The sequence below is a fragment of the Pyrgilauda ruficollis genome, unplaced genomic scaffold (genome assembly GCF_017590135.1).
Source record: "Pyrgilauda ruficollis isolate IOZ18807 unplaced genomic scaffold, ASM1759013v1 scaffold3, whole genome shotgun sequence".
NCBI classification, from domain to species: domain Eukaryota; kingdom Metazoa; phylum Chordata; class Aves; order Passeriformes; family Passeridae; genus Pyrgilauda; species Pyrgilauda ruficollis.
Genome location: NW_024524377.1, coordinates 17,713,789 through 17,727,995, shown reverse-complemented (window position 1 = coordinate 17,727,995; position 14,207 = coordinate 17,713,789). Strand labels below are relative to the sequence as shown.

Genomic DNA, 14,207 nt, shown 5'->3' with positions numbered 1-14,207 from the left:
TGCTATTCATTTGATAGTCATGCTCTTTATCGCGACTAAGAATATGCAGTAAAGAACAGCATTAAAAGAATGTAGAAAAAACAATTGCACCACTTTGCTGCAGGGCATTTTTGGTGTTTGCAAATCCCAGAACTACAAAACGAGGCTGGAACAATGTAGTATTTTTTCCCTATTTTAAATGTAACTTTTGTGTGTGTGAAGGAGGCAACATAAGCACATTGGTGAGATGGGAGTCTCAAGAATAGCACTACACTCACAAAGCCACAGACAAAGAATCGAAGAAGCTCTTCCTAGGACAAAAAATAGCTGCAACTGAAGGTAAAGAGCTGGCACAGCTTTCCAACTTCTTAGTACTAGGTAATCACACGCATCTTCTATATGTAGAAGTAACAAAATGTAAGACAGTCAGATGAAGAAGGACATATTAAAGACGATCAAATCTTCATGGGTATTCTTACTGGTATTCAGCTTGTTAGCCATGCCTGCATTCTCCCTGTCAGACTTAACCTGGTAGGGCAGACCAACCTGACCAGCAAGAGGCAGTACTTAGTAATTACATAGTAGTGCTTCTTGCCTTCTCACATTGTTCATTGCCTATGTTTTCACATGTACAAGGCAGGACAAACCTTAAGGATAAAGAACAGGTACTGAGGTATTTTTAGGAAAAAAAAATTAGAATTCATAAAACTCTTCTTTTATGCATGTTGTGTTATGATTAAGATATGCTTGTTGCCTGCCAGACCACACAGAAGAAAGCAGCTCCTCTTTTTCCCACTGGCATCAGTAAAAATACTTCTTGTGATTTTGGTACTCTGACCTTCCCTTAGGGGAAAAGTGTTACAAGCTGGGAAGGTGCGGGTGTGGCATTATTTTTCTGCTGTCCTGTCAACACTTGAGCACAACAACTTCTTCCTGGAATTCTCTCCATAGGCAAGGAAGATCCTCAAGAAAGATTATCCTTGACTGGGGTCAGAAGGGAGCTCTGTAAGCTCACAATTACTGCGACAAGCTAGTATCGGCTATTGCTTTACTCAGCCTAATCATTAGAATCATCTGAGGTTATCCATGAGAGAACTGAAATACAAAATACTTCTAGTGAGTAGAGAGAAGTAATGATGGACAGCCAACTAATACAATCACTGTCATGAGCAGAGCTAATGAATAAGTCATGTAAGGCAATTTTTTTTCCACCCAAATGCCTCAGAACCAGTTCATAATTTAGTGAATGGAATACCTATTTATCAAACTGTATCTATGAGTAACTTGTAGCACCTACATCTTCCATATGTGGCTGCAAACATTTTGTCCTCAGTATCTATCCTTTACTTGTCAGAGCTGTTTTGGGTTTTTTTTCTCATTTGCATTCATCAACCATGCATATCATATGCCATGGTTTGGGCTTCTACTGAGCCATAAATGATTTTCAGCAGCTAATCACATTCACTAGAATTAAAATTCAAATTTAGAGCAGAGTTAAAAAATCCAAACCCATACAAAATACTTAAGAAGTTAATTTGTTATGGTACTCTCTGACCTATCCCACACACCTCATGTAACATTCTGCAACATCACATTAATTATGTTACTGCTTTTACTAGCATGTTATCTCTTCACAGTATCTATGAAGAATGATTAAAATAATTTGTGGAAGCATGCAGTGTCTTCTAGAAAGATGTGAAATCCAGCTATTACTACTCCAGCTATTACTACTAGTTGTGGGGAATTCAATAGAGTGAATTCAGATTTTTTAAATACCAGCAAACACCGAGAAATTGTTTGGTAACACAGCTAGCAGATTAAATCATAGCTCTATAAAAGCAAACAATTAACGGTCTTAGCCTTTTTCTTACAAAATACCCAGAAATAAAGAAATTATCTAAAATTTTCTGATGTGAGAAAAAGTCTAAAAATTCTGCAATTTGAAAAAAAAAAAGCCATTGAGAAAATATTATTAGAGTTATTTTCGCTGTACTTACTCTAACAAAGTTTACTTAGAAAAAAATGTGTGTTTTTTTCAGAAACAGAAGAGTAATGAATTAGGAACAACACTACATGCCAGAGTACACCAGTCATCTGAGATATGCTGCTGATTTAGAGCACTAGTAACTGTGGCAAAATAATAAAAATAAGGCTGATATGGAATACTTAAAAGAATTTTCAGACAATAACAACAGGACAGTGAGATGCTGAAAAAAATACTTAACTACCTACAAAGATACAACTAAAAGAAGCGTTCAAACAAACCTGTATGTTGTGGATATAAAAAGAAGACTAAGAGCAGGTGAACAGCAGCTTGGATCAGTGGACATTACGTGTTAAGAGGAGAAATTGAACCCCTATTAAAACCTACAGGGTTTTGGCACAGCATTATCATGTACTTATTATTCAATTTCTTTGATTTCTTACTATTATTTTTTGATATTTCAATGAGAGAGTTCTGCAATCCATTTTTATTGCAATGCAGTCATTACAAGCTGAATTTCTATTTGTTTTACATAGAACAAGTACCGAGTTGTCTCTGGAGAACTCTCTTGCAATTTATCTCTGCAGTTTACTTGCATCTTATTTTATCTCTCACCTCTGATACTAATCAGTCATGGCTGCAGGTCAAATCTTTTTGCATTGGAAGCAATCACAATAACCAATCCAGAAGTAAACCAGCCTATAATGAAATTCACTGCCTAGGGCTAAACATAGAGCTAACATGTGTTTAACAAATCAAAGCTTGTATTTATCACTTGCCACTGTTTGTGTCTTTGCCTGTTGGAGGGGAAAAAAACAATTAAGAAGCTGTGCAGCACAGAAAGATTTATGAACAGCCAATTTCTTTTCAGATTTGTTGGTCTGATACTTTGGCAAAATTCAGGCTGCATATCATGCCATTACAGAGTAGCAAAAGATTTAACAGAAACCATTGATGGGTGAATCAGTTCAGAATGCAAACATCACTGCAAATCTCAGCTGAAAAATTTACATAAGGCCAAGAGAAATGCAACTGATGTCACTTATGTTTACAGTTAGATTTTCTAAATTCACACTGAATTATATGGTAAAGAACTGAAATTCTGAAAATGAGGTAATGTTTCTCACCCTAATGGCTAGTGAAGCTGAAAGGCTCCTGTTCAATTCCAGAAAGTGAAAATTCAGGGTTTCCACTGGGTGGGAGGTGATGGTTCCTCCTGGGGGCTTCTGCAGGGTCCCACCATGTGCAATGCAATGCACAGTACCAGGCTCACCAAAAGCATCCATCTGCATAACCATGCAGCCTCACAAGCCTAGAAAGGTGATTATCCTTTCCTATAATGATAGAAACACAATCACAGAATCAACTAGGTTGGAAAAGACCTCTGAGATTGAGTCCAACCTATGACTGAGCACCATCTTGTCAACTAGACCATAGCACTGGGTGCCACGTTCAGTCTTTTCCTTAAACACCTCCAAGGACAGTGACTCCACCACCTCCCTAGGCAGTCCACTCCCATTTTTAATCACCCTTGCTGTGAAGAAATTCCTCTTAATGTCCAATGTAAACCTGGCTGGCACAGCTTAAAACTACCGCCTCTTGTCCTGTCACTGGTTACCTGGGAGAAGAGCCTGTCCCCCATCTGGCTACACCCTCCTTCCAGTGAGTGTAGAGAGCGATAAGGTCCCCCGAGCCTCCTCTTCTCCAGGCTAAACACCCCCAGCTTCCTCAGCTGCTCCTCATAGGACTCACTCACTACACTCCTTACCACCTTCATTGCCCTTCTCTGGACCTGTTCCAGCACCCCAATGTCCTTTCTGAACTGAGGGGCCCAGAACTGGACACAGCACCTGAGGTGTGACCTCACCAGTGCCGAGTACAGAGGGACAGCCATTGTCCTGGCCTTGTTGGCCACACTGTTCCTGATACAGCCCAGGATTGCTCCTGGCTTTCTTGGCCACCTGGGCATGCACTGATGTGTGCTGTGGCTGCTGCACGTGTTCAGCTGCTGTCTACCAGCACCCCCCAGCCCTTTCCCACCGGGCCACTTCCCAGCCACTCTGCCCCCAGCCTGTAGCACTGCATGGGGTTGTTTTGGCCAATTTGTAGGACCCTGCACTTGGTCATGTTGAACCTCATGCTCTTGGTCTGGCTCATGGATCCAGCTTGTCCAGGTCCCTCTGCAGGGCCTTCCTAGCCTCCAGCAAATTGACACTCTGACTAAACTTGGTGTTGTCTGCAAATCTGCTCATGGTAGACTCCATCTCCTCTCCTAGATCACCAATAAAGATATTAAACAGGACTGGACCCAACACTTATCCCTGAGGGACACCACTAGTGAACCAACAAAGTGGATGCAGCATCATTCTCCACCACTCTCTGAGCCCGACCATTCAGGCAGTTCTTAACAATAATGATTGCTTTGACACATGGCTTTATTACCACCTTATTTTCTCAAGGGACATCCTAAAAAATATTTTCTTACGAGGAATTTTACTTATACATTTGCAAGATAAAATGAATAATCTGGAAACATGATTCCCATTTACTAAGCCCAAAGCATTTATCCCAGGTGTGATGAGATCAGTAATCTAGTGATACTCTTTTAGTATCACTAAAGATACTAAAAATAAAAATAAGCTAATTTTTCTCCTGCATATGCCCAGTCAGATTTTGGTTCAAAAGCCACAGAACACTAGCAGGATCTTTTCATTGGAAATTCATTGGGCAACATACCACATCAGCAACTCCTCTGCTGGAGCCTTCAGCTGCAACAAGGTTAACAGTAATTTGTCTGTTAGAGCGTGGTATGTTATAGGAGAATACTATGGAGATCTCACAGGCCTCACACAGAGCTACAGCATGCTCAGCACAATCAGATCATAGTATGTAACACTATCTTGGCCTTTTCAGAGTTCCTTGTAACAGTCCAACAGTCCTGTGATCATGCTATTTTATTTGTAAAAGAATGACCAACTCAAACCTGACCCACTCAGAAAAACCACCTGAAACAAAACCAAATATTTTGCCCCAAGCTCCCCTAAACCCCAGACATATAGAAAACTTTTCATGCAAATTTTTTATAACCAAGAGACCCAATTCTTCTCACTGTTATGATTTTACTGACTACAGTCAAGTTTTTTATGATTTATATTCCCTCAGTGTAAGATTAGTCTCAGTGGAGAGCTTAAAAATAATGAAATGAAACTCCTGTTTAAACAACCAAAAGTAATTCTAAATAGATTACAAATTCTTTCCTTTACATTCCTGAATTATAGGATTCTGAAAGGAATGGCATTATGTGTCCATATCATCCCATCTGCCAGTGACAACTAGTTGAAAGTCCATGCAGTATTTCACTACACTACATCATGTAGCAGTGGTTTTGTCGTTACTTAGAAAGGAAGGTTTGTTACAATGAAATCAAACAGGAAGCTGAGTTACACAAACAGCTGAATGGCTTGATCTCTCTCTACTTGCACAAAGTGAAGTGGCATCTTTTGTTACAAGGCACCCAGATCTTGATACCACATTTTGTTCTACCTGTTCTTTACTATAATACCTATTACAGCCACGCTGGGATATTAAATTTTTGTGAATTCAAGGATAAAAAGTGCCCCCATTTCCAAGTCACTACTGGTTATTGCTTTGCCATAGCTGTTAACTTTTTTCAAAAAACGTAAAAATAGTAATGAAATGAGACCAGAGTTAAAACTCTACTACAGCATTAAACTACTATGTAGTGTAACATAGTTCTCTATATTTAAGCACCTTTCATTTGCAAGCACAAGACATTGAATTAAGACTGTACTTTAGATTGAGGCAGTTTAAAGTATTATCAATAATAAAGTCTGGTACAAAGAAAACTGTACTCTAAAGCAAAGATCAAACTTCCAAGCCACTGTTCTTTTTGGATTGGGTATTTTAACACGATCATGCTTCTTAGCATTAAAGTTGGATCACTTCTTTAAAACTGGAGTTAAGTCCGAACTTCAAATGAAGTCATGATTATTTAAAATTTCTTGTTTAGGATGATGAACCGGTAAATATCATCTGTGTGAAGACAACCACAGAGTAACATTTTGGGAATAATGTCTCCCATTCCCACAATGCCCCTACTAAAATGTGACCACAGTGGGCAAGGTGGGCAGCAGCCTTCCTCCCCATCAAGCAGTAACTTGACATATTTAATTATCTGCTTGTCCTCCATCAGTGCAAAACCCAGTGACTTCATACGTTTCTCCAAACCCAGCACAGCTACATTTACCAAATCCCATTTTATGACTGGTTTACCAGAAAGGAAGAGAAAATTATCACCATTAAAAAAAAATACATATTGCAAGAAAAACATTAAAAATGGGTCACTGACTAATGGGACACCAGCTTGAAACATATCAAGCCCTAATTTCCCCTAGTTTTGAAAATATAAAAGATTAAAGAATCTAAAATCAAAGGCTATACTTTGTGAAATGGACTATTCACTGCCTCTGACTGTGGCTATAGACAATACTACAGACTATACTTCCAGATCTCACAGAATCCTGGCAAATTTCTCTACTTTTCACAAAGTTTCAGCATTGCAATGTGGGGTGAAAGGCATAAACTGAACATATCCACAAGTCACATTGTTCTCCCATGGGACAATGTTCACAACCAGAGACTCTTTGTGTATTTTCTCACTTGTTCAAAATGTCTGTGCTAAGCATAAAAAATATGTCATCACTTGGTCAATGCAGAGATACTATTAGCTTTCCTTTTGCAAACATATTTCCTTTGCATCTCAGATAATCTGTCACATTTACCTTTGAAGCAAAGTTACATCGGTCAATTCCCTATGAAGCACTCTTCATTAATAATTTCATACATTCTCACCATCTATCTCATCTATGGCAATATCACTACTTGGCCTCTGGAGATTATATTATTTCGATTTCTTCAGTACTGTATTATGACTAGAATAATTAACTTCTGGCTTAATTGTTACTAATGACTGGACTCTCTGCCCAGGCACTGTGTACAGCAGAAACATTGGAGGGAATTCTCAGCATTGTCACTGTTCTTGCCCCAGTGCTCTGGCAGAGTGCAGGGGAATGTCTGTGCAGTGTAAAACCAGCCCTGTGACTCTATAGAACCATAGCACATGCATGCACTTGCTGTGCTTGCGTTTGGCCATACTGCTCAGTCTTTCTATGACCCAGTGAGAAGGCTTTTGATGTGAAAAAAAGGCTTTTGTCTCTGTATTAATTACAGAGTATAGTCCTTGCGTGATTTTTGTAGAAATTTTCTTCTCTACTCTTCCTTTGCCAATCTGTTATTAAGAACAGGCAGCCTGTGCTATTAGACAGCCAGATAACAAGATATGAGAGAACAGATTAATACAAAAACATGCAAAGTCATATCAACCATTTTGTCCTTTTGTGTTCTGTCCCCTCTTGACTGAACCAGACCCTCACCTGCTAAGGCCTCAAGACAAATAAGCAGCCTGTCTTTCCTTTTGTGCTTAAGCCTGCATACAGACTTCCTCCTTAAGCAAACACCAACGCTGCTTCATGACTGGGTCATGGACCAGTGCAGAAACATGTCACATTCCCTTTCCCATTGGCCTTTGTATTTCAGGTCCAAGCACCACCAAGCTGGCAGACTAGTGCTGTCTGTAATGTAACTTACAGAGAATTAAAAAACAGTCTCTAACATGGCAGAAAAATGTTTCACTATGAAAAATAACAGTCTTTGCATTGTTTGGACTACCTAGTGGGCAGCTTTTTAGTGTGAACAGCAGCTTATTTAGTATCACACTGTACAGCTCACATATTTTATATGTGCTTTCTTGTTCCACAGAGATATTTCCTATTTCACTTGGTTTTCACAGTAGGTATAAGAATACAACCTGCTTAAAAGTGTACTTCATACACTGCAGCTGAATACAGACTGAGCACCAGGTGAAAGCATCTGCATCTCTGAATGCAAGCCATGCTTTTAAAACCACCCGAAGAAGTTATTATTCATCACCAGGTTTACTTATTTAATAGTTACTCATTGAAATGTGATTTATATCATCATCTATTTGAATATTTTCATGCTTAACTGGGAAACTTCTTCTCTGCATTTGCATGCTTATTCATTTAAATATAGATGTCTCTTCAATAGTTCAGATCAATGTTGCATTTATCTCCTTTTCAAATTTTATTCTTCTATGATTCCACATTTTTGAAGACACTCTAAATTACTGGGTAATGGTTCTGAATTATATTTGCTAAGGGTGTAATTCTGCCAGTTTTACTCTAATTGTTTTACCTCAGACACAAGGTCTTTGATTTCAAGGAGACCAGTTGCAAGGTAACATGCAATATGCAGTGAGAGTAAAGATGATGGATTTGGGCCCTGACTGCTTTCCTCAAGAGGATTTGCTGCAATTAAGATATTTCTGTTTGACAGGTTTATTGTTTAACATGCAATAATTTTAGATAGCAATGCAAACTTCCCCTGCAGTTCCACACTACGGATTCAAAGCCCATATGGACTGAAATGCATGAAGAGGGAAGAATGGATTTCTCAATCTGCTCTGTTTAAATACTATTCTCTTTTTAGCATGGAAAGCACATTATGCCTGATTAAGAGAGGAAAAACATTGAATTAACAGAACAAATTCCCTATAAATACCAATCTTCTTGCCTTTACATTGTAAATTGTTTTACTGAACTCTGTAAAATTTCAACACATAAATTGCAGGATTAGGGCATAATTATTCAGATAAATATTTGTATATTTACAAGATGAAAGGTGTCCCATGAAATAAATAAACAAACAGTAATGATAATTAATAGCACGCCAGTATAAACAACTAATTTTCAGTATTAATCTGAAAATTAATTTACTATCATACACATTTTGGCTCTGGTTACAGATATCACATTATCAACCTACTTCATCTTAAACTGTGAAAGTTATTCTACAGTCTAGTAATGAACTCTGCATTCATGGATTTGCAAAAATAGGATGATTACAAAACCCATGAAAAGAGAAAAGTATTCTGATAGGTAATGATTTTCTGGAATATCCAAAGATAAACCAGGTAAAATTCAAAAAATGTCAAAATGTTTTACATTAAGTTTTGAAACTCTTGCTAAACAAGGCAAAAGTAACATACCAGCAAATAAAATAAAAAAAAATTGCACTGCATAGATTGTAGAACTATTGCAGATGCTCCCGTGCTGCTGACTGAATCTTTGTGTGTGTGAACAAACTAGTCGTCTTTCATTCTGCCCAACATGAGAGATTTCATTACCGTCTTTGACTTCTGAGGTTGGAAGGCAAAGGAAAGCTGAAGCTCTTGAAGGCAGATTTGATTTCATTAAAGGGGTATTTTGAGATTAGTAATGACACTTTTAACAGAAGGTGTATTTTAAAAATCATTTTACTTTTGCCTCTGTAATACAGAGACTTAAGGGCTTTTTCATATTTCCAGAGTGAAAATGTGTAGAAGAAAGTTTTTCCGTTATGTTTCCTGCCTTTCAAGGGATTGTTAAATGATCTCACCAATATATAAAGCAAGTTGCATGCTGGCAACATGTAGCTTATAAGCAGTAAACAAAATATCTCTGCTACTTTATTATTTCTTACCTCCTTTTTTGCAGGATGTCAAGAGACTTGACAACTGATGGTCTGCAACTGTCTGGGATTGGCTAACTGATTGTGAATCATTCGTTTCAAATGAATTTTTTTGAATAAATGGAGAAGCAGAAATCTCATCCAAATTATCCTGGAATAAAGAATGCTGGTTTAGGCACATAAGAAATGTATTGATTCCACTTGCTTATGATAACTTACAGCTGTGATCTCATAGAGAGCAACTTGTTATTTTCCAAGACTCTCTGAAACATCTAATGCTAGATTTAAGTTACACAAGATTCTTGTGGCTTTCAGCAACACTGACTTAGCACCCCTGTCACAAACATTTGTTTACTTTTTTCCATTTAACTTATTTATCCCCTTTCCTCATGCAGTTAAATCATAGCATGCACTGTATGCTGATTTCCTCTCATAGTTAATTTGTATCTTTAGAAAAAGCTATAGGAAGGTATTAATCTGCTTAACATTTCTAAGTACATCATCCAAGGGATTTTGTTTTTTTAATCTTACATATGCTCAGCAGAGTTACTGGCAAAAACTGTACATTTTCTCCATTTCATCCTTTCAACATCAAATGGTAAGCAGCAAAAATTGGATCAGACTTCAAAGACTATGCTGTGCTCCAAGTCACAGAGCGACTCCTCCATTTCACATATTGAATTCGAGCAGGATATCAAAGTGCTACCAAAGAACCTCAGGTCCTTACTAAAAAAGAGTCTCTAACATCTGTAGAAAGTGAAGTGCACAGACAAATCACCTCAGGGAGCAGCTAGCATTTATTCTCAGCAGCAAATTTCCAGCCTTTTGATTCTCTTATTCACTGTACCTCCCTGTCTCTCTACAGAACTAAAGTTCTTAGCAAGCAGGCTTTTGTCTCAAAGACTTCAAAACATCACTAACGGTTTCATGTTCAGATGGCTATGCCAAGCAGACATGAACACATTGCAGAACTGTGGACTCAGGAATTTGAAGTTATAATGGGATGTTGTTTTAGAATATAAACTTACTACTACCTTTTTAGTTTGTTTGTCAGGAAAGTCAGGCACAACAGGAGAAGACTGGTTACTGGTTTGCTGCCTAAAAGCAAAGAAAAAGAAAAAATTTAGTCTAAATACTGTCATTTCTTTACTCTTATAAAAGGTTTACTGGCATACACACTTTTTTTTGTTGATTTTCCCTTTTCTCCCTCCCCCAATTTCTAAATATGCACATACAATCAATTCAGAAAAAAACCCAGACCAGTCCCATTTCCTCTTATACGAAAGTGCATACTGTTAAACACAGCAACAGCTTATGAACAAAGAATTTGTCATAAAAAATCTGTGCAGATGTGTAAAATGAGTTTACAAAAATGCAATTAAAATGAAGTAATGTATTAGTTTGTTAAGATTTTACATTAAATATTTTTCCCAGGGCCGTGAGAAGCTATTTTCACAGAATTCAAACTTAGACACTCAAAATTTGATGGGTGAGCAAGAAGTAAAACACATGTGCTCTCCTAAAGCCATGTGGGTCAAAGAAAGAGCAAGAAGACGTCTTAGATTATTTGTCTATATCTGTTACTATTTTACCATCACATTATGTTGCCTTAAAAATATTAAAGGCCAATTCCTACTTCATTAATGCCGATTCAAGTAACATAAAAACCTTCTGCAGGCTGTAATCCTCATTGTCAGGCCTTTGAAGTCAATGGATTTCTTCAACAGCAAAGTCCACCCAGACAGAACTTGTTTCAGAATCTTCAGCTATCCAATACCAAAAAAGATGCTACCAATTTCATTTAGTGGATTAAAAAAATTGAGGTTCATAAAAATTATTTGGTATGCTCATGGTCCTCAAACTGGGATTAATACAAAGAGTTTTTCATTGTCAAAAGAGAATGAAGTTCATAAACATTCATCTTTTCTGTAACGTTTCAATTTCATGAGGGAACTTCGGACTTGTATGTCAGATAAGGGGAATTTAAGTCCCCCTTTATTCTTTGACACAAAGAAAGAGAAGAAAAACATTCTCCCTAAAATGTAAATTGAATTTAAACTTGTGTTTTCCTTGGACAAAACGAAGGGATCCATTTTATAAATGCATTATCATTTAGTACTGGCACACCTCTTAAAGTGGAAAGTATAACCTATGTCTAGGACTGTATTTTACACTGCATTTGTGCATATACTACATTATCTGTAAAGTTCTTTATTACTATTTATCTTGTATATATATTATTTAGATAATAATTTATTTAGTGGCACTGGTTAGATAACCTGCCACTTTTCCCCAAAACTTCCTCAAGCATTTTTTGAGATGATGCACTCCCTTTTTCCCCTAACATTTCTAAAAATAAATCAAATACAAGGTAAAAATTATTAATAATCCTCAAGTATCACTGTGGTGGATGTCAAAATCAAAATTTACTGTCAGATCAGTATGTTGCAAATGGCCTACAATGCCAAAACCGGACTGAATCATCATATAAATTTAAATGTTCAGATTTTGTGGTGGTTTGGATCTGGATCTAAATGAGCAGCATGAAAATAATCTCTGTCTTCTACTAAAAAAAATACACAACCTTGCCACAGCTAGAACCTTATGTAATTGTTTAAAGCACAAAGGTAAAAATCCGCAACTTCCCTTCTGTACAGCTCAAGCTAGCAAAAATCAGCCTCTGGAATTCGGAAGCCCCCAAACCCCAACTCTCTGTCAGGATCCCAGTGATGCATTGTTTCTGATTAAAACAATCCTAAATTGGGTTGTATTTGCCGCAAGAGAGCCCGTCCTTCCACAGAATTACTGTTGCTACCAGAAGTATGCACTTGATTACTAGTAGTTACTCATGAGCTTTTCATTGCATTTTTCTTCCCTTGTCCTGACAAGATGGGGAATGTCAGAACAGCTTGGGGGACACCTGGCAGACAGCCAAGGTCAGCCCACCACAATGTCAAACTGGCAGGGAATACCTCTGAAAATGTGGTATCAGCTGCTGATCTGGGTTCATGGGCCTGGTTTCAGTCAGGCAACTCAACATTGCTGCTGACTGTTCAGCTACTGAGCTGTAATACGCCTCAGTCTTCACATACAGGCTGTCTATAAATCACTCCACTAGCAAGAAACATTGGAAAAAGAAAGAAACATTGATTCTGAAGGTCTGTCTACACATCTGTATAGTGTATAGACTCACTATCCTTAGCACTGAAAGCAGCTGAACCATAGCAACATAAATGTAATAATGGAGATTAACTTATGCTGGAGAAAAAATACCTGGTTTTGGAGTTACTCTGGCCATTGTTAGTATAAGTAATGGCACTTTTACTTTCATTACTTAAATGCTTTTGAAAATGTTAGAAACACTACTAGGTATTCTACCAGAAATAATTCAGTTCATGTTGCAAAAGCAGTATTTTATAGAATAGAACAAATTCAATCCTTCCAGTGTGGGTAGATGAAAAATTCCAAAGGGGTGGGAAAGAGGGAAAAACTAGATGACACAGGAAAATTGTGCCCAAATTCCCATTTACACCTTTAAAAATCCTGAGTAACTAAACTTAGGAACAGCAAAGTAATTAGAAGCTCACATGACATCAGAATCAGGCCCATGGATACTACTGCATGCCACAAGGATTGCAGACTTCCTATTTCCATCACAAGCAATAATCTCAATGTTTGCTATGATTAAAAATAGGAAAGTGAAGCTATTAAAGGAAACCAGAATGTCTCTATACCAGCTTTTTTTGTGGAAATAAATGAAAATTCATATTCAAAAGATGCCTTATACAAGAAATTGCAATGTAGTCTTGACAGAAACTGATATCACCCAAGGAGAAAGTATGGGAAAGGTGTATATATAAACTATACACCTTTACAAAGGGAATAAATTACCAAGAGCCAGTGGCATTCTTCTGAAGATCCTGAAAAAAATTGGTTTAAAATGTAGAGATGTGACCCTTTCAATCAGCTCTCCATGAAGAATAGAAACACATCAACATAGTGATTATTTTTCTTTTTGTTTTAATCAAAAGAATTCTTGGAAGGTTTTGTTGTTGACTGATAGAGTGAACCTCATTTTAGTGAGATGCAGGCTGCAGACCAAGTCAAAGAAACCACAGCAAAGACAGAAGAGCTTTTATATGAAACAGGAGAATTCACATGAAACCAGTTCCTAAATGAATTTGTTCTCATGTGACTGAAATCATGTTTAATCTCCCAGTGATACACCGGATACTGTGGTTATGTGCTAATCTACCAGTGCTCATGCAGGTAAATCCACATTGCATGCTATTTCAGTGGGCCTCCAATTGTAGCAAACCATTGAGAAATGAACCTCATTCATTTTTCAGCACAGCAACAATGCCATTGCAAGTAAAGCAGACACGTGGAGAATTCCTCTAGACCCATTTCTGTACTTACTCCCCATACTGATGCAGCAGCAGCTGGTGGCACTACGACAAAACCAGCTATAAAAGCTGCCTTGCAATGCCAAACCCACTGGCACAGAAATGTTACAGTTCACTTGATAATGACTTGATGATGACAAATCATCTAAGCCACCCCCATTTTCAGAGAAAAATCAGTTACACCTATTTTTTTCCCCATATATTTAACCTGATTTAAAAACCTGCAGTGA

At 37.6% G+C, this 14,207-nt stretch overlaps 1 protein-coding gene across 1 annotated transcript in view; it reads right to left on the bottom strand.

Annotated features, from left to right (window-relative positions):
* MYO3B (myosin IIIB) overlaps positions 1–14,207 on the bottom strand; it is a 196,591-nt gene that overhangs the window by 33,492 nt on the left and 148,892 nt on the right. Inside the window, exons 32-33 of the mRNA XM_041473419.1 lie at positions 10,606–10,669; positions 9,584–9,722 (exon numbers count right to left, since the gene is read on the bottom strand). Of these exons, the coding sequence (XP_041329353.1) occupies positions 9,584–9,722; positions 10,606–10,669 (203 nt within the window). The remainder of the gene's footprint in view (positions 1–9,583; positions 9,723–10,605; positions 10,670–14,207) is intronic.